Below are 27,614 nucleotides of genomic sequence, written 5' to 3' on the forward strand. Positions count from 1 at the left end.
CAGCACGATATGTTGTCTAGCAGTTCTGCAGATGACACTAGCACGGGTCCCACCAGCTGCATATGAGCTTCCATCAGGGCTGTCTACCTCTTCAGGGTTCCAGGTCAGAACAGACCTCCTGGTTGTGGGGATCCCATCACACACACACACACACACACACCATAGTCTCAGGCATTTGAAAACTTGGTCCCTAACTGATGGCATTGGGCATTGGTGGGGATTTGTAGGAGATATGCCCTTGTTGGAGGAAGTGTGCTATTGAGAGCTGTCACTCTGATCTCTCTCTCTCTCTCTCTCTCTCTCTCTGTCTCTGTCTCTGTCTCTGTCTCTCTCTCTCTCTCTCTCTCTCTCTCTCTGACTCTAACCCACTGTAACATAAACCTTTCTTTCTCTGAGTGGCCTGATGCTTTATCACTGCAGTAGTAAAGTAACTAAGGCAATAGCATGATCCGTCTCTCAGAGAGCACCCACATCCTCACTCATGGGTCCAAAGCCCACAGTGTAGGTCACATCCCTCTCCCTCTTCCCTTTCTCTCACTCTGGGCTTCCTTGTCTGTCTCCATCCTCCACTTGTAAGTACCCTTATGACAACACTGACCCAGTGACCCAGCATCTTCCCAATTGACAGCCTTGCCTGTTGACAAGATTGACAGATTGCCAGCATCTTCAACCCCAGTTCCCCTTTGCATTGCATCACGTATCCACAGACTGCAGGGCTGAGAGCATGGGCACCAGTACCAGTGACATCTTTGTCATTGTGACAAATGACCAAATAAAACAGCCGAAGAGAAGAAGTCGCCATTTTTGCTTAGTCTTAGAGGTTTCAGCCTTTAGTGAGTCAGTTGATTTATTTCTGGAAAAATAGCCCATGAAGGGGTCAGGGAGAAAAAGAGGGGTGGCAGGAAGAGAAAGAGAGGAAAGATGGGGAGGAGAAGAACAGGGAGGAGGTGAAGGAGGAAAGAGGAAGAAGGGAGGGAAGAAAAGGGAAGAGGAAGGAAGAGAAGAAGGAGGAGGTGGAAGAGGAGGAAAAGGAGAGGCTCATCTTTCCACGATATAACCCCTACCAAGCTTGCTTCCTTTGACCACAACAGTGCCATCAACTTTGAGTCCCTCAGGAGATAAAGTACTGATGAAGCCACAATCCTAGTGATCTAATCTCTTCACCCATAGCTCCAGCTCTAAACAGTGCTCCACAGGGATTGGAGCCCCCAGCACAGGAGCCTTTCAGGGAATACCTCATAGTGAAACCATGTAAGTACTTTCTACCTACTGTAAACTCAAGCACATCCCTCCCTGTAGTCTGCCATTCCAAATGGCTAATCTTGAAGAAAAAAAGTGACTTCATTCATTCATTCAGAAACTATTTCCTGAGCTCTTGTGGTCTCAGGCATTGTCTGCAGCACTGGGTTCATGATCTTCCAAAACTATATACTCTTGCTTTTCCCTTGTTTATTCAGAGGGGAGTAGTTTAGAAAGTAAAGGGAAAATTCCAAAAGATGCAAGCTTTGAAGGTCAGATATCCTGGGCAAATTAAGGGACTTTCCATAATCGCTTCTACCCTATCACTTAACAAGAATGATGTCTTAATTATTTTTGCCATTTTTTTAAGTACACCATGATCAAGGCAGTTAATAGAAGTTTATTCAGGCTTATGGTTTCTAAGGGAGGAGATTCCACCATGTCAGGGACTCTTCATAGCAGGCAGGTATGGGAGAGGCAGCAGGAAGCTGATAGCTACATCCTCAACAGCAAGCAGAAAGTAAAGAAAGCAAACAAAGTGGGGCGGGGCTGTATACTCTCAAAGCCTGCCCACAGCAATGTATTTCTTTTAGCAAGGCCAGACCTCTTAAACCTCCACAAATGGCCGCATCAACCTTGGACCAGTTGTTCAAATATTCAAGCCTAAGAGGACACTCAGCCCACACTTCAGTCTCTGACCCCACAGTCCCAGGGCCATATCATAACACAAATGCATTCAGTCCAACTTAGAAGTTCCACCATCTTTCAGCCTCGATGCTATTAAAAGTCCAGAGTCTCTTCCAAGACTCGGAGCAATCTCTGATCATGGCCACTCTGGAGGATACAATACCAGATCTATTTTTTTTCTAAATTGTTTACTTTTTCCATGAAGATAAAGTATTCCTAGAACCCAGGACACCAACATTGTTGTTTACTAAAAGTTGGCAGTGACTCGAGAGAATGAGTAGGCAGACAGCCAGGCCATATACAAAATGGTACCCACGACCTGTGCTCACTTGCCTAGGAGATCAACCCTTTATCACAACAGACACCCCAGGAAGCCAATCATCTGCTAGCCCAGTGCTAATCCAGGAAGCTCAGCAGTAACAACTGGCCTGATTGGTAGCTTCCTTAACAGACAACCAATAAGTTCAAATATATCACATCTAATCAAGTAGACCTATAAAATCCTTGTATGTTTGTAGCTATTTGATGCCAATTAAGCCCACCTGGATCTAGTTCATTCTTCTAGGTCTCCATCTTGGAGATTCCTCTCAGTCCTCCTCTGTCCTCTCCTCCCTCAACAGACCCTCTCTCTCCACCGCCCTTATCCCTCCCAGTCACTGGCTTTTCTTTCTTTCACTAATTAAAATGGGAAGGTTCAGATAAAGTCACCTCTTAGGCAGCACTTCTTGGAGAAGTAAATTAGCATCAAAATAGAAACAGCTGCAAGATTATCTACAGAGGTGTTCCCCAGGACTTCATATTTTGGGAGCTTACTCTTCTATGCAAAAGTATTGTAGGTAATGTGGGGGCCTTTAAAAGGTGGGGGCTAGCGATTGGTCATTAGGTCGGTTGTCAGAGAAGTGATATGTCCTAAACTAATTTGATGTCATTACTAAAGGAATCTGGTTAGTTCTCCTAAGATCGGGATAAACAAATAAGCCTGCCCCTCTTCCTGCTGTGGCTTTCTGTCTTACCATAAACTCCTCCCATATTGCAGTCTGCTATGAAGTCCTTACCAGAGCCACAATGATGCTGGCACCACACCCTTGGGTAGCCATAACTGTGGGATAAAGAAACCTTTTTTTTTTTTCAAACACTCAGCTTTAGGTATTTTTTACAGTGACAACTTACACTGGAGTTTGGATGGTTAGTTGATTGGTTGGTTGGTTGGTTGGTTGGTTGGTTGATTGGTTAATTGGTTGGTTTTGTTCTGTTTTTTTCATTTTTCTCTGCAATCCAAACAGTCTGGTTAAAGAGGCCACAGGGAAAAGTGTTAGGGGGAAGGGGGCCATGAGAGTCAGTGTCTATTTACAGTGGGGTGAAAGCTGAGTTAGCAAAGATGCTGCTGACTTCTGAGCTGCTGCCACCCACACATACACAGAGGGCTGTGCAGAGCAGGAGAGCTTGGACACGGAGCTTTTCAGACATAGATGGAGACAGAGGGCAATTAGAAAACAGTCTGTGGTGGTGTGGGCAAGGCTAGGGGAAAGCAGCCGGAGGTTGCTTCTTCATTGTTGTCAATGCAACACAAGCTAAAATGATCTGGGAAGAGGGAACCTCAGCTAAGGAACCGTCCATCAGAGTAGCATGTAGGGAAGTCTGCTGAACCCTGTGAAGAAGCCTTGGCCACTGTGGGCAGGGACAACTATGGGCAGATGGACTTGACTATACAAGAAGGTAAACTGAGGCAGCCAGGGAGAACACACCAACAACATCACCCCATGGTTCCTGTTTGAGTTCCCGCTCTGTTGATAATGAGCCATTAGCTAGAAGGTGAAGTAAACCCTCTCCTCCCCCATGACCTTTGGCTGTAGGATTTATCACAGCAACAGAAAGCACACTCGGATATATGGCGAGGTACCCAGTGGCTGACAAAGCTGGACCCATCTCCTCCCTGACATGGAAGGGAACAGAGGAGGAAGCAGATCTGTATGAGGCACATCTCCAGATGGGACCTGGTTATAGTGAGAAGAACTGAGCCCATTTCTAAGAGGACTGTCCCATTGTCCTCCTCCTCCTGGGTGTTCTACCTGTGCTTCCTGTAAACTGAACCCAACAGGGAGAGAAGACAAGGGATGGATGTATTCATAAAGGTCATTCCCATGAGGTGTGGGGAGTGTGGAGAGGGCTCGGAATGGCACCAACAGTGTGGGGATAGGATGGTAAGCACCATCTTAAAATTCTGAAGTTCTTCCTAGAAACCCAGGTGGCATCATGTAGGTCTGTTAGGCAGTAAAGAAAATGGAAGAAAATAGCCAAGGGGCAGTGCAGACTGGGGAGCCGTCCTCACGTAAGATGAAGTAGGAGAAGTAGGCTCAGACAAACCCTGGGAGAAGACAACATCCCAGACAGCAGGCAGTGGGGAAGAGAGGAAGAGCCCCTGAGAATTTCCCAAGAATGCTGAGAGCAGCACCCAGAGTGGTTATCAGGGTTTTGTATGTGCTGTAATCTGGGCCTGGAATGCCCCCCAAATCCCTTGTGTTCTAGGCTCAGCCCCCAAGATGGCGGCTGTTAAAAATTGAGGTTGGTCTTAGGTCATTGGAAGCAGTGATTTGTTATTCTGTATTGTTAGTATTTATTGTATTTACTACTACTACTACTACTACTACTACTACTACTACTACTACTATTACTATTACTATTATTATTATTATTATTAACACGTGTGTACGTGTGGGCGCAACAACATGAATGTCCTTCCTCATTGTCATGATCAGGCCTCTCTTGTTTCTGCCATGCCGCACTCTCCAGGCTGGCTAGCCAATGAGCTTCCAGCACATTCTCCTGCCTCTGCCTCCTCTCTCGTCATAGCAGTGCTGGAGATATAGCAGCCCCACCGCATCTGGCCTTTGGTGGGGGGAGAGGGTTCTGGGAATTGAACTCAGCTCACCAGATTTGCACAGCAAGGACATTTACCTGCTCAGCTGGTTCACCAGGCCTTCAGTTCATTTCTTTCAGATTAAAGAGGAAAGAAAGACAGACAGACAGGTAGGCAGTGGGGCAGACAGACAGGTAGTCGGGAAGACAGACAGACAGGCAGGCAGGCAGACAGACAGACAGAAAGAGAGGTAGTTGGGCAGACAGACAGACAGACAGACACTATCTGAGGTCTGACCTTTCAGACTGAGTGGAATATAACTGAAACCAAAAGGAATATACTCAAATCAAGCCCATGGCCACTGACAGTCTGAGGAGCCAGAGAGTGAGAGGAGGTTGCCATTGTTGTCATCGTCTGAGACGTGCCGGTCACACTTGCTTGTTTTTCCTTCCAGCATAGGCCAGAAGCTTGATCCCTCATTCACATCCAGTCTATCTGCAAACGGGTCAGTGGGCCTGACTGAGTCCTGGCAGTGGCTTGTCAGAACCCTGATGCTGCAGACATGCAGTGAGCCTCACGTGTACACACACCTAAAAAAGTTAAATGTGGCTAGGGAGAGAGACGGCTTGGGGAATAAGAGCACATACTGTTCTTGCAGAGGACCTGAGTTCAATTCCCAGCATCCCACGCCCTCCTCTCAGTCCTGATCTAGGGTATCCAACATCTCTGATTCCTCCAAGGATGCCAGCACTCACATGCACAAGCCCACTCTCAGACGTACACACACACACACACACACACACACACACACACACACACACACAGTTTAATCCTTTTTAAAACCTCTAAGAAGTATCAAACGTGGAATTATCACATGATGTACTGTGTAACCAGAGCATCAACATTCAAACATGTACTCATGTGTCACCCTTACACCCCAAGTCCAAGACGCATGCATGGTTGGGCAGGTAGCATGACTCAGTTAAGACCAGACTCACTTCAGAGGCTTGGGAGACACAGGTCTGCGAACTTATCCGAAGAGCATTTCTTGGAAATGTTTTTGAGCGGTATGGAAATAAGAATGTCAGAATTCAGGTTGGAAGCACCCACACTTCTAAATTTATGTTGCAGATCAGAGGTTCTGCAGGCTGAGTGACGTTTCAAGGGCATGTCTGTGACAGATGTTGATTCCACGGCTCAGGCAGAGTACACACCGGAACATAGATCTGTAGCCTTCCTTCCTTCCAAAAGTACCTACGCGATGGCTGCAGTGTGTGTGTGTGCTTGTGTTGAGAACTCTATCTAGAAACTTTAAGGAAATCAAACAAGCCTTTTCTGGCTTCCAGAAAAGGAGAATGAGAAATTAAGAGCAACAAGAAGTGCCAGGGTCTCAGGGGAAGAGGGCAGAATCAGGGAGAGATGTGGTTCTCAAAGGGGCCACTTCCTAAGCACCTGAAGGCCAGCAGCAAGGTAACCACAGGTTAGTCATAAGTCAGCCTCAGGAGGCAGAGTGTCAGGTGAGCCTCACAGCAGGGCTGCTCTGTGGCAGGGCCAGTTATCTGCCATGCAGAGATTCGGAAAGACTCCCAGCCTCCCTGCTTCAGAGGGACAAGATGTGAAGACTGAATGGGTACAGCCTTTGGAAGCACCGGAAGCTACAGCCCGGAAATGGTTTCTTCTCCCGAGCCTCTAAGAGGGCTGACCCCCACGGGGGAAGTGCCCCCACTCTGAAGCCTAGCCCAGCTCTCCCTACAGTGGCCGTGTGAGATGCCATCATCTCAGCCGCATACCTTTCCAGTTGGCTTAAACTGTTGATTTTGAAAACATGGGACCAGATGGCTCATGTTCCCAGACAGGGCTCCTGAAGCCATCGGGACTTTCTCTCCTTTCCTGTGGGGAGGCATTGGAAAGGCATAGTGCATAGCTTGGTGTCTAGAGAACCAGATGTGGCTCTGTGGCAGGCCAGGCCTATCCCCGGGAGGTCATGTTCAGGAGCCCATCCAGGTGTCCCCTCAGTAGGCTGCAAACAGACAAGAGATGACAGAGGCTGACACCCCCAGATCCTCCTCTTTCAGGGCCAAAGACTCCGCTTTAGATCAACTGCAGTCAGAGATGCCTGAGGATGAGGTGGGGACAAGGACAGTCGGAACAACCATTCCTTCCCTTTGACAGATGATGGGAGAGAAAAAAGCTCCTCTGAGGGAGCTGCAGAGGAGGCCCCTCTTGCTTTACTTTCCAGCACTCTAAATTTTACAAAAGAAAAACCTAATGAGCTGGGAGAAGAAGAAACATGCAAATCTTCCATTGTCAGCCTGGAGTAGAAACCGCCTCTGGGAGCAAGCAAATGGTAGATGGGATCCGGTTCACGCAGGACTCCTAAATGCAAGGGAGAGAGACTTCCTTTAGCGCAGGGATGGAATGAAAGGGGGTAAGACCGGGTGCAGATACCAGGGGAGCCTGCAGAGAGGAAAAACTATGCTGTCTAAGGAAAGTGCAGCTCCCCCGGGACACGGCAGTCCAGCACCGGAAACAACAGGAAACAAAGACAGGAAAGTCCAACTTCCCAGCAAAGTCATTTGGATGGAGACTGATCAAGGGGAAAAAAAACCGTATTACCGGTCAACTGCTGCAGCCCAGTGTGGCAACTTAGCTGTGCCTCCAGCTATGTGGCCACTGAATGCCAGAGGATTTTGTAACTCGGAGGTGTTTATCAAAGTCCAGTGTTGCTGGTGTCATGCTAGATGCACTCACTAGCTTAGCTTCAAGCCACGGAGGCGAACAGGACTGCACCCAGGCTGAGATGGAAGGCCATCCTCCTGCCTCCACGAACAGGAGTGGCACTGGGCAAGCAACCAACCGGCTTTGTCTCCCAGCTGCCTGAGCCCACAGTTTGGATTCTCGGGCGTAGGCAGGTGGGAAAGCATGACATTCTAGAGATCCTGAATTTCTAGATATACATCAACTGGTGCAATAGTTTTGCATGTATAGTCGTGTGCCAGTGAGAGTTTATACATGCCACATGAGTGCAGAGGTACCTTAGAGGCACCAAAAGAGGGTGTGAGATTTTCTGGAACTGAAAAGTGTTTGTGAGCTTCCCAGCGTGGGTGCTGGAAACCAAATCATGGTCCTCTGCAAGAGCAGCAAGCACTGGAAAGTGTCGAGCTTTCTGAAGGGCACAGATACACGACACGGTCATGTGACCAACACCAGTTCAGGTTCTGAAGCGTTCCAGCCACCCCAAAAGGAAATCAAGCGTGTGTGCAACCGCCATTTCCTATTTTAAAACCACTTTTAAAACAGTGCCTTGGCTAGCCTTCCAACCACCTCTCTCTCAGGTTAGGCTCTAACCATAAAAACAAATTCACTTTCTCTGACTTAGATCCACTTGTGTTCCCTTGGTGTCTGTGTGCTCAAAGCCAATCACAGGGCTCGTTCTCGCCTGTCAAAGTTAAGGAGTCAAAGGGCAGAGGCAGAGCTCCACTTCTATTTTGAGACAACCCCTTATGCTACAACTTACCGCAGGTCCTGTGTGGCGTTTTCCCATGTAAGCTACCAGTAAATCCAGAGGCAGCCATAAGGTCTTTTTTTGCCCCAGTTTGCTTCCCAGAGGGTCTGCCCCACAGAGGTAACTCCATCAACCTCTCCACCTCCCTTAGAAAACCCAAGCACAAGCGCCCTGTGAGATACCATAGTAAATGTTAAATAAGGAAATAGCCCGTCTGTGCCGCTATCGCACTGGTGGTAAAAGCTTAGCACCCACTGGACACAGTATCTGGTGAGGGTCCAGCTTCTATTTCCAAGATGGCTCCTTGGAGCTCCCCTACTGCAGGGGGATTGCAGTGCTTGCATGGGTCGGTGCTAATCTAGCCATGAGGTGGCGCGCTCATGCCTGAACACCTCCAGAAGTGTTCAGGGCCCCTCTTCCCAACGACATGGTGTTGGGTGGTTAACTTTCTCAAGACACGGTCAGTATGTAATAGATTTACAGCTGTGTCAAGGTCCTTTCTGACTGCACCCAGCTCCACCACCAACACACACACACACACACACACACACACACACACACTACTTTAGGGATTGACTTCGCCCACAGTGGGCTCATGTGGGCCTCACTCACAGCAGGTGTCCCCCTGTCCTCCTTCAGCTCTGGTGTTCTCCAAAATCACAGGTTCTGAGCACCCCTCACAGCCTATCCATGTTGCTTTCTAAAGAGAGTAGGGGATGTCCTTAATGGGGGGTGGGGGGACAGGCTGGCCCTGGAACCACAAAATTCCTCATGGAAGAATCATGGTTCGCTCAAACCAAGACACTCTGGGAGAAGGAAGGGCTAGGGTTCAAGGTTCTAAGAGGCTCAAGGTCAGGAATGTTGACTTGGGGTTCCTGCTACCCCAAAGGCATCCCCGGTTCACACACAAAGCTGTACCCTCTTACTCTGGTGGGGGGGGGGAATCACCGAGAGGAGGTGGAGACATGAGTTACCCGAAGTCTGTGGGAGATCCCAGCCTTGGGTGGCCTTGATTCTCCTCTGTGAGTCTATTTTGGAGTCTTCTTTATCCTCCCCTCGACTGTCTAACAACAGTCTGAGCCAGCCTCCCGTGTGTGTCAGCGAAGCCTCCTCTGTTTGGGTAATATGCCACTCTTCCTTTTGTTCGCTCCCGGCTGACTGAGTCACGTCTCCTCTGAGATGTGGCAGGGGGAGGAAGAGGGGGAGTCGGTGCACACCTCGGAAATGTGTGGAGAGCCTTGAGCTGTGTCAGAGGGAGGGAGCAAGGCTGGGCTGGCCCCGAGTGAACTTCATCAAACCCATAACTAGGACGAGCACGGTTTCCCTAGTGCACTCCCACTCCCAGGCTTTGATCTAGCGCGATGTGGGAATGAGTGTATACATGCCTGTGATAATAGGCTGTTACACGGGGAATTTGGGGAGCCTCACAATCCCCAGTGGGACCGTCCAACACCCGCTCACTAGCACAGACCCATCCTCAGTTCACTTTCTGGAGTCTTTCCGGGCACATTTCCCTGGAGTCTACAGATGTTTCACATCTCACTTAGGTTCCACTCTGCAGACCTGAGACCACAGCAACTTCCCACTAGCACAGACCTGCAGAGGCCTCTGTTTACCCCACACCCGCAGTGGGAACCTCTCAAGCCATCCCAAAGACAGGTCTCACCAGTAATTATTTTGCATGTATGTGTGCATATGTGTTTTAGGGGTAGTGCCTGTGCACATGTGTTTGTAGATGCCCATGCACATACACACACATGTATATAAAGGCCCCCAGGGTGTTTTCACAAATCACTCTTACTGTCCGAGACAGGGTCTCAAGCTGAACCTGGAGCTTTTGGGTTTGTCCAGACCGGTGGTCAGAAAGCCCCAGGCTTTCTGCTGCCTGTTCTACCAGTACCTGGCTATAAGCCACACAGCCATATTTGACTTTTGTTCTTTGTTGTTGGCTGTTTTAATTTTTTGTGTGTAACAAAATGGAATGCTTTTCAGATTTGCATGTCCCCTTGTGTAGGGCCAGGCTGACTGCCCCTCCATTGTAGTTTCAGTGGCTGCACTGCTGAAGCAGGAACTCAGGCCTGTGAGCTTACTCAGCAGCTCTGTGTGTGCTGAGTCATCCCCTCGGCCCCCAGTGACCACTACTTACTTCAATAACTATTCTCACCTGGTAAAAGCTTCTTGAAAACAGCAGTTTGGCGAAACAGAACCATGCCCGGCATAAAGATCCCGCCCATCCAGGGAACCTCGGGTGCACAGCACAGTAAGGCAGTGAATAGAGAAAACTCACACAAGAGGATGCAAGAGCTGAGGCTGGGGGATTAAATATCCTCTGACACTGTTGGTTCCATCGTAGGCTTAGGGGTGGGGTGGGGCTCCAGGCCAATAAAGAGAACAGAGACCATCCTGGTAGGATTCACAGCACTACCTAGGGGAGGTGAATGAGGGCCCTGGGGAGGACAAGAGTCTCCTCTGTGAAGCACAAACCCAAGACACCACTGGTCCCCAGCACCGCTGAAGCCTCATGAAGACTTATTACTCAAGACAGTTTGTTTCCTTTATAGAGAAAATAAACCATGAGCCAGGCCTGGTAACCCAGGCCCATAACCCCAGTTCCTCAAAAAGACTTAAAGCAAGATGACCAAAAAATGCGAGGTCAGCCTGGGGCTACAGAATGAGTTCAAGAACAACCGGAAGAAACTGGTGATCCCCTGTCTCAGAGCAAAAGATGGAGCAAGCACTGTGGCTGAGTAGAGAGAGCTTGGGTAGCCTATGAGAAGGCCCAACTTATTCCCAACACCGAAACAAGAAAACACAAGTCAGACCCTCCTGAAATATATCAGGTATCTACTGCAGTGAATCATATTTAAGGTAAAAGCCTCCTGGGTAGGCCATCCATTAGCAGTGGCTGGAGGTCGAAGCCACCTGGGTAGGCGATCCATTAGCAGTGGCTGGGGGAGTAGCAAGGCAGGAACCAGTGGCTCAGGATCGGTGCCCAGTGACGATGGGAAGGTTGAGTCCTTGGCCCCAAAAGCTCTCATCCTCACATTTCATCTGCACTGACCCCAGGCAGAGGACGTAATGGTTCCTGAGAGTAAAAGCAAACATGCACGGGATGCTGTGAACATCTCTCATGTGGTGAGACCTGGGGACAGCCACACAGTCTTCTAGAACAACAGGACATGATGAGTCTAAGATGCAAGGCCTTTTGCATCCCTGGAATTCAAGCCACAGTGAAGTAAAGTCAAACTTGACTGTTGTAGGAAATCCACATGATCCTGGTGATACACCCAGGGGCCCCTCCCTTCAAAGAGGAGGAAGTCAACATTAATATCTTCAAATTGCGGACACCTGACCGGGCACAGAGCAATGGTAGCTGGGGGCAGCGGGAGGGACTGGCTGGGGTGTAACAGGCGTCTTGTAAAATGAAGCACGTTTCATTTGTGCAGAGAGGATACCACTAAACTACTCCCCCACTCCCCCACCCCCGTGTTCCAGGCTCCCTTCTCGGGGTTGTCACAGGCAGAGCTCCCACGGGTGCTCAGTTCTGAGCACTGTTCTCTAGAATCCTCAATTACAGAGCAACTGTTCTGAGGGATTGACCCAGGGCCTTCTCTGCCCCCCTGAAACCCAGTTCCTGTCATTAGCAGGAGGAAATGAAATCCAGCAGAGGAGATGAAATTCAATTTTCCACCTGTTCAGCTGAGTGACTCACAGGGGTCTGTGGGAAGTGGGGCGTTTCTCTGAAATGGAACTCTGGTCCCCGCTGTTAGTCTCTGACGAGAGTCCAGCGTGTGGTGGTACTGGGACAAGCCTGAAACAGACTGTCCAGGAGGCACTGTATACCTCCCTCGGCCACGGAGAGTCAAGGTGTTCTGAAATCCGCCTCCTCCCCAGCCCCTGTCCCTTCTTGGAAGGCCAGGTGTTCCATGATTCTAGCACCTAGTCAAGGAGAAGTGGCTCTCAGGAAGCACGTTTGTCACACTCCTAAAGCTGGGGCTGTGATCCAGCTGAGACATAATGGCTTAAGGAAGGAAGGTGACTATGGCTCACAGTCAGAGGGGATACAGTCCTTCGGCAGGAAGGCGGGGCAGAGTGGGAGACAGCTACTCATCTCAGAGTCAGGAAGCAGAGAGGACAGGGAGGATGGCCAGGCTCCAACCACCCCCGTGTCTGTCCAGTGAGACTCTTCCTAAAGGCTCCATGACCTTCGGGAACAGCACCATTAGCAGGGATCCAAGTGTTCAAACGTGAGCCTGTGGTGAAAGAGCCTACATTCATGCTGGGGCATCCCACCACGGCTGTGTCTGTCAGAGTGCCTCAGTCCATCGGTGGAGGGTGGAATGACTGTCTCCGTCTTGGTGAGGGGCTGAGGTGCCTTCTGCAGATGGGGCAGGGAAGCTCCTGTCTCCGAGACCTTGCTGCTCCCCTGACAGGACGACTCCATGGCCACCATCCGTCTCTCTCCATCATTTGGAAAACTGGGTTCTCAGCAGCTGCTCTACCACCTTCCTCTACTTACAGACAAAACAAAATCTCCTGGTGTGTCACGGGCAACACCAACCTTCCCTGACCAACCTATGCAGGCCTTCAGTGTATTCTTGGGTGCAATTCCCCAGGGTTCCTTTTGTGTCAGAGGCACACCCAGTCTTCTGTCCTAAGCCCTGGCAGACAGAACTGCCTCCTTTTCAGGGCCTCTCCTCCTCCTCTTCTTCCTCCTCCTCTTCTTCCTCCTCCTCTTCCTCTTTCTTCTCCTCCTCTTCCTCCTCCTTTTCTTGCTCCTTCTACTCACTCTGAGCCCTCTGTGAATCTCTTTAGATGTGTGCTTAGTCTCACCCTCCAATCATCCTTCTCTCCTCTCTCTCCCCCTCCCTCTCTCTCTCCCTTTCCCCTCCCTCTCCCTCTCCCTCTCCCTCTCCCTCTCTCTCTCTCTCTCTCTCTCTCTCCCCTCCCTCTCCCTCTCCCTCCCTCTCTCTCTCCCTTTCCTCTCTCTCTCTCTCTCTCTCTCTCTCTCTCTCTCTCTCTCCCCCTCCCCCTCCCCCTCCCTCTCCCTCTCCCTCCCCCTCCCTCTACCTCTCCTTCTCCCAATATGTAGGAGCTTCACATCTCTGTAAGCACACCCTGAACTTAGAGATTGGCACATTGACTCTGCCAGTTCTGGCTGGGAAGTCCCAGGCTGGACACTAGAGCCTCTTCAAACCCATGGTGCCACAGCCACATGAGTATATCAATAATCAGAATAAAGCTAAGAAAACTAGTAAAACTGCCAAGCTCAGGGGCCTCCACTCCACCAATACAGGAGAGAGAAAAGATTCTTCTCATTGTGTAGACACACAAGTATGTATGCATGCATATATATATATATATATATATATATATATATATATATATATATATACTCACAAATATATTCACAACATGGGCACATATATGTACCTGCACACATGCATGAATACCCATACACTCACAAATGATAACATTCTCACACATATATACATTCATGCACATATACATGTACATGCACACACACAATTTGAACATTCTCATATATATGGACATATACACATACATGGACATATACACATACATGGACATATACACATATATGGACATATACACACATATGGACATATACACATATATGGACATATACACATACATGTACATACAGTCATATGTGCTAACATTCTTCCACATACACATATACCCTCACATATACACACATTCTCATACATATACTCACATATGTACACATTCTCACACATACAAACACACATAGTCAGATATACTCACATTCTCATACATTCACACACATAAACTCACATGGGCACTCATTCATACATGTATATATAAACATATACATGTAAACATGCATGTACAAATGTACTTTTTCTCACCTATCTTCAGTGCTAAGAGCAGAAGAATTTGCACTGCAGACCTCAGCTCTGCCTCTCATCCCCACCAGTCACAAACTGTCAGCTCTAGAGAGCGCCTGGCCTCTGTATGCCTCTCTCCTCATGTGTAAGGCTGGTCCTCACTTCCTGTGGTCACCACTTCCTGCGGCCTTCACTTCCTGTGGTCAGCACCTCTGAGCCAGTGCTTGGTGTGGAATTGATGTTTGGTCAAAGTTGACTTTTTTCTTTTCTTTCTCAAAGCCAACATTTTCACTTCCTTTGCGAGGCCTTCACCAATGACTTCAGCCATGGCCTACTTCGTTGTTTTATGTGCTAGAACATTTGAGCTCTTGTCCACAGTGTAGAAAGCAACCACACAGGACTTGGCGCAAGTTCTATGTCACCAGGTCTCACTCTGAGCCTCCAGATGGGTCTTTCCATCTGTGTCTTAAACTGTTTCTGGGTTTCTTTCACACAGTTTCCAGGGCAATCTTGAATTTATAAAAATAGTGACTATTCTACTTAGAAATGGTGTCCTCCTAGGACAGACTCTGGAGCAACTGCCACCATGTGTTCATGTCTGTATTTGACAATTTGTTTACTTCTCATGGTCACTCCTCAGTGAAGAGGTTGGGTTGGGTTGGGCTGGGTTGGGCTGGGTTGGGTTGGGTTGGGTTGGGTTGGGTTGGGTTGGGCTGGGCTGGGTTGGGTTGGGTTGGGTTGGGTTGGGCTGGGCTGGGCTGGGTTGGGTTGGGTTGGGTTGGGTTGGGTTGGGTTGGGTTGAGTTGGGCTGGGCTGGGTTGGGTTGGGTTGGGTTGGGCTGGGTTGGTTTGGTTCCGGTGGCTTTGGTTCAGCTCAGTTTGAAAGAAGCCCTGGCTGGCCTGCAACTTACTATGTCCCCAGATGCCCCCACAGAAGTCTCATCTTCCTCGACCTCCTAAGCGCTGGCATACAGGAGTAAGCTGGACAGTCTCCCTGGTCCCATTTCTGAGCCTCAAAGGTAGAAGTGGCCTGAACAGATACACACAGCTCCAGAACAGAATTCCCATCTACCCAGATGGCACACTTGCCAGCCTCCACACATGTATTATATCCTTTGAGTCTTTCAACAGCTCAGCAGGTGGGCACCCTACCTCTTCATGAAGGCCGTGGGTCCCAGCATCAGGGAACTACTAAGATGCCCTAGGTCCATGCACATGCACATATGCATGCATGCACGCCTACACACACACACACACACACACACACACACACACACATTGATTCAGCTAGGCTGGCCTTCTTGCTCTAGGAAGGAAACCACCAACACCAGGGTCCCCAGGAAGAAAACAAACCTGCAGCAGCCACCAATTCTAAAAAGGACAGGACAGTGGTGACTACAGGACTGGATTCCAGGAAACCCATCTCCTGGCTGCCTGAGGCCCACAGCTCTAGAGAGGATGCTAGCCGCTGCTAAGCCATGGTGAAATCATTAAGGGTATCCTTCCTGTACGAAGAGCTGGGGCTGTGAGGGGCCAGAGGCTTGGCTGACAAACACCCAGTTTGGGTCTTCTGGCTTCTCAGCCTGACAACTTGCACAATGGACTAGTGATGCCAAGAGGCTTCCAAAGGTTCTTGCTGCAGTCTGAATCTCCAGATGACTTTCAGAGAAAAACTCTGTCTATCCATCTCCTATATCCAGCCCAAGGAGAGCTGTCATTTAGCTCCTTCAGGCAATAACTACACATCACACAAAGTCGACATCAGTGTTCTGACCTCACAACAGGGTACTAGACATTCTAAATTTACATCCCCGTGCTGGGACAGCCCCTCCCCCAACAAGCTAAGTTTCCAACAGGCCCCTTTGCCCTTTGGCGGCTATCACAAGTCCCCACTTGGAGATAGGTCTCACTTCATCACACATACCTGTGACTTTAAACTTGAGTACCTGTCTAGACTTCCGATTATAATCATCTGCAGAGGTCACCCAAGCTCAAGGTGCAGAACACTCTTCAAAGCCATCTCACCTTCACACGGTACATCGGACAGAACGGACAGGGAAGCAAAAAGCATTGTCACCAACCCTGCAGGGTGAGATCCCAGATAAGATGCCAATCAGGAAGTTGGCATTAGAGAAGGAACTGTAAACACAGTTCACTTTTCCCTGTGCGTCTGGGTCGAGGAGGGGTCTGCTCCCCCTCTTCCCACATGACCCTCTCTACATCTCCTTTAAACTACAAACGTTTGCTATATGCCTAGGCATCGGGCCTGGTTAGAATTTGGAGATGACAGTGAAAAACGGAAATCAAGCCACGCTCTGCCCTCTGTGCTGCTACTGTTCTCCCCAAACCTTCCCCAGGGTGAGACGGGAACCTACCTCATAAGGGAGGCTTGCTTCTGACATCTATCTGTTTGTTTTTAACACAGCTTCCCTTCTGTAATACAGAACTTACCCTGTGCCCATTTCTGTGCAGGAACACATTCCTATGTGCACTCACATGTGCGGGTGTGCACAGGATGTGTCCATGCACCACATGGAAAAACCAAAGGGCACTGTCAGGTGTCCGCTGGGAGGTTTTCCACCCTACAGCTTTTGACTCATGAACCTGGGGGTTGTTAATTCAGTTAAGCTGCCTGACCAAAGACATCCTCCTGCCTCTGCCCCATGCCAGCCCGGGAGCTGGGCTTACAGGCAAGCACCAGCGTTCCCATTTTGTTTTATTTTTCTGAGGCATGTTGGGGATCTGACCTTGGGTCCTTGAACTTCCATGGCCAGGTCTTCAGTGGCTGAGCCACCTCCGCACTTTGGCCGTGTGTGCCACTAGAGCGCAGACACTCTACACCTCTGTCACCAGCATCCATCTCTAGAACTCCATTTTCCCACACAGAACCTCTGTGCTTGCTGAGACAACAGCTCTCCAGCCCCAGCCCAGCATCCACCATGTTGCTCTCTGTTCCTGAAGTGGTTGTTGTAAGGGACGCTTCTGCCAGGATGGACTCGGGACATGTCCATGTTTGCTCTCATACAACTAGCTCTGTTTGCATAATGTCCTCAGGGCTCATCTGTATGTCGAAATCTCCCCTGTCCTTGAACCAAATGGCATTCTACCTTGTGCTAAGCCACGCTTGCTTGGTCCACTGCACATAAGCCCCACCTGGGGGTGCTCTGAACAAACGGGTGTATGGCTAGGCAGCCCACGAAACACACTCTCTAGACTGAGCCATCATGAAGTTCCTGCAAGATGCAAAGCCTGAGGGAAATGTCCCCAGTGTCCCGCACATTAGGCTCCGTCTCAGCTAGTAAACGTACCCAGGCCTGTCCAGTACACAGACACACCTGGCCTAAGGCCATGTTCACACATGTGAGTCCCTTCAGTTTCCTCTGCATCTCATCCCTCCATCTCCACCACCCCCCCCCCCCCGGCCTCAAACTTCTCACTCTGTACACTGCAACCCAGCTCAGGCCTGCCGCTTCATCCATACCTCCCTGTGGAAACCACAACATGGTACTGTGATCTGAGAGCTCTAAAGTCACAGAAACCTGTTTTCTCTGAGTCCTGGAATTCAGAGTTCCAAGCCAAGGCATAAGCAGGATGGTCCCCCCCTCTGCAAGCCGAAAGGTGGCCAATGCGCTCATGTGACTTGTGGCTGACAAATCCACTGACTCGCGACCTTCACCCACCCCCACTATCAAGTGGCCATCTCTGTATCTCTGCTGCACCCCACCCCGTATGAGATATCTAGTAGGACTCTACCCAGTTCAACTCCACCTTGTCCTTTGATTCCCCAAAGACCCTTTCCTGAGTAAGACCACATTTCCAGGCTTGGGGTGGGCATGAATCTGAGCAGACACTCTTCAACCCACACCAGTGAACCTTGATCACCATGTGCAAGGGGCTATCTTGGTATCTTATACAACACATGTTTGGAATGATAAGATCAGAAGAGAAAAATCCCACTGATGTTTTTAAGTGAAAGAAAAATATTAAGGGAAATGTTCAAATACAGAAAAGTTGAAAGAGAAAAACACCCACACAAACTTACAGCTCAGAAATGGATCAAAATCCAAATTTTGGGTGTTCTTCTATATACATACAACATTCACAAACACACAAATGCTATTGTAAGAAAGCAACATATACAAAGTGGGCGTGTGTTTCTGAATCTCCGTCTCCTCTCAACACTGTGTGTAGACCATTAGCCAGGTCACTGAACACATTGCTCCCTCGTTGCTGGAGGCCATAGGGTCACAGCTCCCATGCTGGTGGTGGAAAGAACCATGGAAAAGCTAGACCAAGGAACAGTGAGAGAATTCCGGGAGGCAGTGGTTGGGACTTTATGTGTTAGCCACCTTGGAAAGATGATCAGTTACAGACCCTAGAAGACTGTAATATGGGCGAACTCTTTAGTTACAACCACAGGATATTCCATTGTTGTTATCTGCAACAGTGTTTCATGAGGGTTTCCCTAGAAGACTGTAATATGGGCGAACTCTTTAGTTACAACCACAGGATATTTCATTGTTGTTATCTGCAACAGTGTTTCATGAGGGTTTCCCTAGAAGACTGTAATATGGGAGAACTCTTTAGTTACAACCACAGGATATTCCATTGTTGTTATCTGCAACACTGTTTCATGAGGGCTGTTGAAAGACAATGGGGTAAACACAGTATTTACTGTTAACCTCGGGGTTGCTTCATTTTTAGTGTTGTTTTATTTGCTTTGCTGTGGCTGACCGGCACACCCTGAGCTTTCTGCCTCTGTTTCTTCTCTCAGAAATGCCTTATCCACTCTCCGTCACCACATCTGGGTAACTGCGCTTTCCTATGTGGGGAGCTTGCACACTGCATTTTGCAAATATTTTTTCCTGGTTTGTCCTCTTATGTTTTTTAATAGACATTTAAATTTTTATGTTGCCAAAAATATCAATTTTTTAGTGGAGCTCCTAGATTCCTAATGTGGCTTTAAAGGGGCCTTCTCAACTCTTGGTGTTACTTATAAAAATAACGTCTTCCACACTTACGGCTGTCGTTTTATGTTTTACATTCAAATCTGTCTAGAATTCGCTGTGACGTATAGAGAAGAGTCTCTTTGCAGTCTGGGGACACCACTGTCCCCAGCATGTGCTAGATGGGACCCCTGAATACTGTTTACTGTCCTGCATCCTATGGTACCCATCCAGCTTCCTGCCGAGGCCCCTCTGCCTCAAGCATGTGGCAGCGCCTACTCAGCCCTTCCTCTAGGTTCTTAATGTAACTATTTTCCAGGTTCTGTGGCTTACCTGTTCTTCTCAGTCTCTAATTCATTCTCTGCTCACTTGGCACAGTCCCTCCCCCGAAACTTAACATCCCCACCTGCAATTACAGCTCTCCACTCACACAAATGGGAAAGTCCTGGGTCTAGAGCCTGCCACGCTCTTTCAAACAGGTTACCTGGTTGTCTTCAGATGATTAGAACTGAACCAGCCCCTTCCTTTCCTCACCTGCCATTTCTGTTCACACACACACACACACACACACACACATACATGTACATACTTGCTCACTGCCCCCACTCACACTACTCACATATACACATACTTCATACACTTCATACTTTACACTCACGAATAAACACTCACTGCCCACACACACTGACAGCCCACACATACACACTCACTACACAGATACTCACTACACACACTCACTACACACATTTTCACTGCACATACTCTCACTGAACACACAATAAACACACACTGCATGCACACACACACACACACACACTCACTACCCCACAAACACACATATTCCACACACATACACACTCACTGCCCACACACACACATTCACTGCCCACACACACTGACTGTCGACATGTACACACACTCACTGCACACACATTTGCTACACACATTTTCACTGAACACACATACTGCATGCATACAAACACTCACACACAACAGTTTACTCACTGCATACACACACACACTGTCTTAGTGAGGGTTTCTATTCCTGCACAAACATCATGACCAAGAAGCAAGTTGGGGAGGAAAGGGTTTATTCAGCTCACACTTCCACATTGCTGTTCATCATCAAATGAAGTCAGGACTGGAACTCAAGCAGGTCAGGAAGCAGGAGCTGATGCAGAGGCCATGGAGGGATGTCACTTACTGGCTTGCTTCCCCTGGCTTGCTCACCCTGCTTTCTTATAGAACCCAGGTCTACCAGCCCAGGGATGGCTCCACCCACAATGGGCTGGGCCCTCCCCCCTTGATCACTAGTTGAGAAAATGCCTTACAGCTGGATCTCATGGAGGCATTTCCTCAACTGAGGCTCCTTTCTCTGTGATAACTCCAGCTTGTGTCAAGTTGACAAAAACCAGCCAGTACACACACACACACACACACACACACACACACACACACACTCATTCCCAGGTTCTGTTGGTTCTGCCTCAGCCCCAGACCATGGCTACCTGGTGGCTTCTTTCTTAATTCAATCATTTCTTCTACAGCAACCCTCCAATCCAGGGCTTGGCAATCCTGATAGTTTTCCTTTTGTAAGGTTTACAGAAAACTAAGAGACATCCCTGCTTTATTTGGGGGTTGGGGCTGCAGCAGAGGAACAGCTGTAGTGACTAGCATCTTCGAAACCTCTGGGTGTTCTCCATGGCACAGGGACTATTTAAGAAGTCCTGCTGTGGTAAAGTATACACAATGTTAAATCTAATACGTAAGCCATTTTAGACACACAACTCAGAAACACAGAGTGCAATGTGACATTCTGGAATCGCACTTGCTGGCCATTCCTACAACTTTCTGTCACCCTGAACAAATGACTCCAGCTCCTGCCATGTGCCTTTCTAGCCTCTGGCTCCCTAATATTTCCTCATAGAAGTGGGGTCACATTGTTTGCGATTTGGCATCTGTCTTCTGTCAGTCAGCACCATGCCTCCAAGGTCACTCACAGTGCAGCTCTGTCAGACCTGCCTCCTGTGTCTGTTTATCCATCCTGGACTGCTGTGGAATGGTTATCTCTGCCTCTCGGCTTTTGTGAATGGGGCTTTTGAGGTCAACACCCAAGCAACCACCTGCGCCCTTGCTTTCTGTTCTGTTGGGTTCATATCTCAAAACAGCACTGCTGGACCAGGTGGTCAGTCTAGGTCCTTTTTTGGGAGGGGAGGGGTTGCCTGCCTGCCTGCCGGTCTGTCTGTCTGTCTGTCTGTCTGTAGACTATGTATGTGCCTGGTCTTGGATGAGGCCAGGAAAGGATCAGATCCCCTGGAAGTAGAGTTACAGGTGGACATAAGCCACCATGAAGGCACTGGAAACTGAGTCCAAGTCCCCTGTCACGCCATCTCTCCAGCTCCACTACTTTCTGAGCAACCAGCACAGCGTCTTCCGTGGTGGCTACGGGGTCTCCCATTCTTATCAGCAATATATGTGGGCTTCTCACAAATACTTGTAAGTTTTCTTCCTCATTTATAATGTGAATGGATTGGTTACCTCATTACAGTTTTGATTTGCATTTTCCTAATGTCTAGTAGCTGAATGTCGCCCATGGGCTTAGTGGCCATTTGCATACCTCCTTTAGAAAATGTCTCCAGTTCTTTGCCCGTTTCCAAATGGGTTGGTTCTTGGTTTTTTAGCAGCAGGAGATCCCTCACCTCTCCTAGCTACTAATGCTCTGTAGAATGAATGCACTGTTGGAACAAACCCTCTCCCCTTCTGTGGGGTGTCTACCTTTTTGTCTAGCAAGGCAGGTTCATCAGGAAAGGAGCCATAAGTTCTGAACCTGGGCCAGCCTGGTGGGAAGGAAGGGTGCTTGTTGCTTATCTTCTCCCTGACAACAGTGTGAGAACCCTCCAGACTGACAGCCCCAGGCCCCTCCTCCTGAAAGTCCAATCAGCCAATCACTGGGACTACAAGTTCCTACAGGACCCTCAGCAGCAGGAACCTGAGGCTGGCCGTCAGGAAGCAGAGATCTAGGGTGGAGGACAGACTATACAACCTCAAACTCTCAAACTTTACCCAGTCCCCAGTTGCATACTTTCTCCAGCAAGACTGCACCTCCTAAAGGTCCCATATCTCCTTCCCAAACATTGTCACTACCTGGGAACCAAGTGTTCAAACACTTGAGTCTGAGGGGACATTTCTCCTTCACACCAGCTCAAAACATATTGTTTGCATCCCCGGCAGTGCCAAGATGGAGACGAAATGTTCCCTGACCCAGCTGCAGCTTGCACTGCCCCCACAGCTTGGAAGGCTCTGGAAATGTCACTCAGATCATCCCTCAAATACACACATGCATTGTAAGAGAAAGAACTGCTAAATGCCACCAGTGGTGCCTCCTCCTGAAATCCCTCTGAGCACATCTGCATGTGGTCACGTGGGCACGGCTCACAGCTCACAGCTGCAGCGATCCCTTCTCCCTGGATAGGGCTCCAGTGATGTCACGGACACAGTCTTGTAGCTGTCCCTGGTCCCATTACCTAGTCCTGTATTCTCCTGGCCTTTGCCCTTCCTCTGGGCACCTAGGCTCCCACACCAGCCTCCTATCCTCTCCCAATATTGCCCTCTTCGGTTCTCCCTTCAACTCTGTGAGGTCTCTGCCTATTCCCCAGCATTCCAGGACGTGTGTGGCCAGTACCTCTTGCCCCGCAGGAAGGAGCCCCACCAAGACAATCACCACATACCCGAGGAGCCCTTTGCTTGTTTTTGAAGTCACTGAAGTGGAGCATCTACACGTTCCCCACCACTAAGCAGGGCATTCAATTAACCACATGCTAACTCTTACGAACACAAACACATGCATTCCACCCTTGCCTTTCTCTGGACTTTCTCTTAACTACTCCCTGCCTGGGAGCTCTTCTCAGAGGCAGTGTGTGTCCCCTGGCTGTAAACAGAGAGACAGACTTGATAACAGGCTGAATGTACAACGGCCGACCACAGCCCTGGTCTTTCTTGCTTTCTAGACTGATGGCAGCTCCTCATACTGTTCAGAAACCAGGTTCTCTGGACTTCTGTGACAACCCCCATACTATAAAAAGGGCAAGTATATATATATATATAAGAGAGGACATTATCTGCTGTTTAAAACAGTCCTGAAAGTCAAGCCCCACTCCAGATAGCGCATGACTGTCACTGAGACCACCTAGACACCAGGTGGCAGGCCTCTGTGGCACAGAAACCGTAGAAATAAAGCCAAGTCACATATTACCAACTAGGCAAAGTCTTTATTGGTACCTTGGCTGGAACTGCCCGACTCAAGCCAGGAGGAGGCAGCACTGAGCAGAGGTGACCAGACTGTCACACAGGACACAGCAAGTCTTCATCAACGTGGGGGTGAGGCACCTAATGATCAAGGGAAATCCTCCAGGACCAAAAGCATCCCTCTGTATGAGGGCTTTGTCAGGGGGCTGGATGAGACCTTCCACCCACATACCTTAACCAGCTGTGGGCCCCCTGTACTAGTTGGGGTGGGGACATAGTTTCCTGTTTAAAACTGAAGGGCCATTGAGAATGATGGTCTAAAGGACAAAGCTATCACATCTCCCAATCAGCTCTATAGATCCAGTGCTTCCTTGAATAGAAATTGAAAAACTGATCCATGCAATTGATTTCAAAGGGGACTAACCTACCACAAGCAAAGATGATCCAGAAGAGGGGTACCACTCAAGTCCCTGGCTGTTCTTATTAAGATGGGTGACAGTTTCTCACCAGACCTCACCTCTTCCAGAACCAAGAGGAAAACTCAGCCACAGCTAGCAAATGCCTAGCTCAACTGAAGGGCCACAGTGAAAACCTGGGGGAGAGACTGCTCATAAAACTTTCAGCATCTCTAAAATCACTGGCTAAACAAGTCACTGCAAGACTTTAAAGGCTTCTATGCATCTAATAGCCAAGTGCGTTCTAAAATTCCCTTTGCACTCAGCAGCTGAGAGAGCTTTCCTAATGCATTGCTAACTGGCACGTTCTTCAAGAAGGCCATCAGAAAGAAATAACTCCACATGCCAAAGTACAGATGCTCAGGGCTGAGGCAGAAAGCGAAGCAAACGTGTGAATACACAGAGAGAGAACATTTCTCCACGCTTCTTTTTTAACCTTGGCACTGGATCAACCGTTGAAGCATGAGACATGCTTTCTTACCCACAAAATCCAGGAAGATGTCTGAGCCCCGAAGTTTGAGCAGTACATAAAGAACTTGCTCAAAATTCTTGCCCTGAACATAAAGATTAATAAAGCAGTTTATTGCAATTATATGTTTAAGGACATACCGTGTAGGCCCCTGACACCTGTGAGATTTCATTTCCCCTTGTAATGACCACACAAGAAATGGAAGCTGTGCATTTGGGCAGTGGATTTGCCGGTTTAAGCCGTTGTAGCAGACAATAGGTATACATTGTCTTGCCATTCTGTTTCCGAGACTGGAAGTTCAAGGTCAAGCTCTCTGTAGGACTGGTTTCTGGAGATTCCTCCCTCCCTCCTTCTTCTTCCTTCTTCTTCTTCCTTCTTCTTCTTCTTCTTCTTCTTCTTCTTCTTCTTCTTCTTCTTCTTCTTCTTCTTCTTCTTCTTCTTCTTCTTCTTCTTCTTCTCTCTCTCTCTCTCTCTCTCTCTCTCTCTCTCTCTCTCTCTCTCTCTCTCTCTCTCTCTCTCTCCTCTCTCCTCTCTCTTGCTTTCTCTCTCTTTCTCTGTCTGTCTCTCTCTGTTCTCTGTCTCTCTGTGTCTGTCTACTTGCTCATGTGTATCCTGGTGTCTCTTCTTCTAAAGGCGTGGGTTGTATTAGCTTAGGCTGTACTTATCTCCTCCAAGCTTGTGTTCCTGACTTCTCCCACTGCTGGGCCAGAACACCTAGGGAAAGCAACTTAACCAAGGAAGTATCTTTCGCCTCAGTTTTAAGGCCTCCGGAGTGTGAGGGGGTTGGCAACATTGTATCCCACTCAGCAGAGGGAGACAAATATCCACACTTAGCTTGCTTTCTTCTGTTTATTCAGTGTGGGTTCCGGGAAGAATGGAGTCCACATTCACAAGAGACCTCAGCTCCTCAGTTGAGTCTTGCTGGAAGCACCCTTATAGATATTCCCAAAGATGTGTTTCCATGGTATTTATACATCTAACCAAGCTGACAAGATAAACTACCAGAGGTTCCTCTGTAAAGAGCCTGAAGCCTCTCCCATGCTTCGGCCCCTCAGATACAGTCGGGAAGTGGAGGTGTCCCAGTGAGAGCAGGCACAGTGTGGCAGGGGCCAATGCCACAGCTCTGAGCTTCATTCTGGTGGGCTGGGTGTCAAAAGATGTACATGCTAGACTTCGGCACTCAGAAGTCAGCTGAGGACCCACCCAGGTGGTGCTGAGTGAGATTGGTTCTGTTAACCTAGTTCATCATTGCAAAACTGGTATTGGGTTTCCTGCCATAGACTAATTGTGTGATTCCATTGCCTGAGGGAAAAAAACACAAAACAAAACCAAGCAAACAAACAAACAGCATCTCACCGGGACTCTCTTTTTCCCCCCTTCAAACTGACAGCTAATGTCCTGGAAGGCGATTCTATGGACCAGGACGTGGAAAGCCCGGTGACCATTCACCAGCCAAAGTTGCCCAAGCAGGCCAGGGACGACCTGCCAAGACACATCAGCCGAGACAGGACCAAAAGGAAAATCCAGAGGTACGTAAGGAAGGATGGAAAGTGCAATGTCCACCACGGCAACGTGCGGGAGACGTACCGGTACCTGACGGACATCTTCACCACCCTGGTGGACCTAAAGTGGAGATTCAATCTACTGATCTTTGTCATGGTCTACACAGTGACGTGGCTTTTCTTTGGGATGATCTGGTGGCTGATCGCATACATCCGGGGAGATATGGACCACATAGAGGACCCCTCGTGGACTCCCTGTGTTACCAACCTCAATGGGTTCGTCTCTGCTTTTTTATTCTCGATAGAGACAGAAACCACCATCGGTTATGGCTACCGGGTCATCACGGACAAGTGCCCCGAGGGAATTATTCTCCTCTTAATCCAGTCTGTGTTGGGGTCCATTGTCAACGCCTTCATGGTAGGATGTATGTTTGTGAAAATATCCCAACCCAAGAAGAGGGCAGAGACCCTGGTCTTTTCCACCCATGCAGTGATCTCCATGCGGGATGGGAAACTGTGTCTGATGTTCCGGGTGGGGGACCTGAGGAATTCCCACATTGTGGAGGCCTCCATCAGAGCCAAGTTGATCAAGTCCAAACAGACTTCAGAGGGGGAGTTCATTCCCCTCAACCAGACGGATATCAACGTAGGGTACTACACGGGGGATGACCGGCTCTTTCTGGTGTCACCACTGATTATTAGCCATGAAATTAACCAACAGAGTCCCTTCTGGGAGATCTCCAAAGCCCAGCTACCCAAAGAGGAACTGGAGATTGTGGTCATCCTGGAAGGAATGGTGGAAGCCACAGGTAAGAAGGGTTTCACCCTGGGTTTTCTGTGAGAAATGCATTCACCTGAGACTCTCTGGTGTACAATGCTGTGCCTGCATGCCCTCTGACCTGAAATACATGTTCTGGGATGTCCAGCCATTTTGTTTTCAATTTTCCTAAATTTAAAATTTGGTTGGTGATGTGGTTGTTGTTGTTTTTATGTGTATAAGAGTTTTGCCTGCATGTATGTATGTGCATGCGTGCATGCATGCGTGCGTGCATGTGTGTGTGTGTGTGTGTGTGTGAGAGAGAGAGAGAGAGAGAGAGAGAGAGAGAGAGAGATTGGGAAAACTTATTCTCTGTGGGCTGGTCCAACTCTTCATTAAGCCGGCCCCCTTTTCCAAGGGGAAGTCCCTGGTCCGTTTACTTCTGTCCCCGTCTCCTGTACCCAACAGGGGCAAAGTTACCCCTCCTACCAAGCAGTTCTTCTGGGAAAGGAACAACTTTTCCAATACATTTGTAAAGTTCAGCAAACTAAAAATACTAGTCTTGGTGGTCCTGGACTTCCCTTTCCACAGCACAAACAGAATTTTTGTGTTTTTTATACACTTGATCCTGTGCATCTAAAGAACCCGTAGTCGTGGATTCAACCAACCAGGGATGTAGCACATTTTTTAAAGATGTGGAATTGATGCCAGGCAGTGGTGGCACACACTTAATCCCAGCACCCAGGAAGCAGAGGCAGGGGGATCTCTGTAAGTCTGAAGTCAGCCTGATCTACAGAGAAAGTCCCAGGACAGTCAGGGCTATGCAGAGAACCTGTCTCAAAAATGAAAATAATTTAAAAAAAAAAAGAAGCAGCTGGTATTGAATGCTTCCTGTTTACTGCCACCATTTCCTAAATAATGTAGTATAAATATTTATCAACTTTCATCGTAAGTAATTGAAAGATGATCTAAAGTGTGTAGATGAGTGTAGTGTCTACAAAAACACAACTGTTTTATAAGAGGGACTTTCTAGCTTGAGGATCTGGGTATCTTTGGAGAGTCTTGCCATCAACACCCTCT

The 27,614-nt window shown here is 48.6% G+C and overlaps 1 protein-coding gene across 1 annotated transcript in view; it reads left to right on the forward strand.

Annotated features, from left to right (window-relative positions):
* KCNJ6 (potassium inwardly rectifying channel subfamily J member 6) overlaps positions 1 to 27,614 on the forward strand; it is a gene marked incomplete at both ends in the record, with an annotated part of 170,167 nt that overhangs the window by 73,568 nt on the left and 68,985 nt on the right. Inside the window, one exon of the mRNA XM_080919027.1 lies at positions 25,666 to 26,586. Coding sequence (XP_080775153.1) covers positions 25,666 to 26,586 — 921 coding nt within the window. The remainder of the gene's footprint in view (positions 1 to 25,665; positions 26,587 to 27,614) is intronic.

This window comes from Micromys minutus (genome assembly GCF_963924665.1).
Source record: "Micromys minutus genome assembly, chromosome: 7".
NCBI lineage: Eukaryota > Metazoa > Chordata > Mammalia > Rodentia > Muridae > Micromys > Micromys minutus.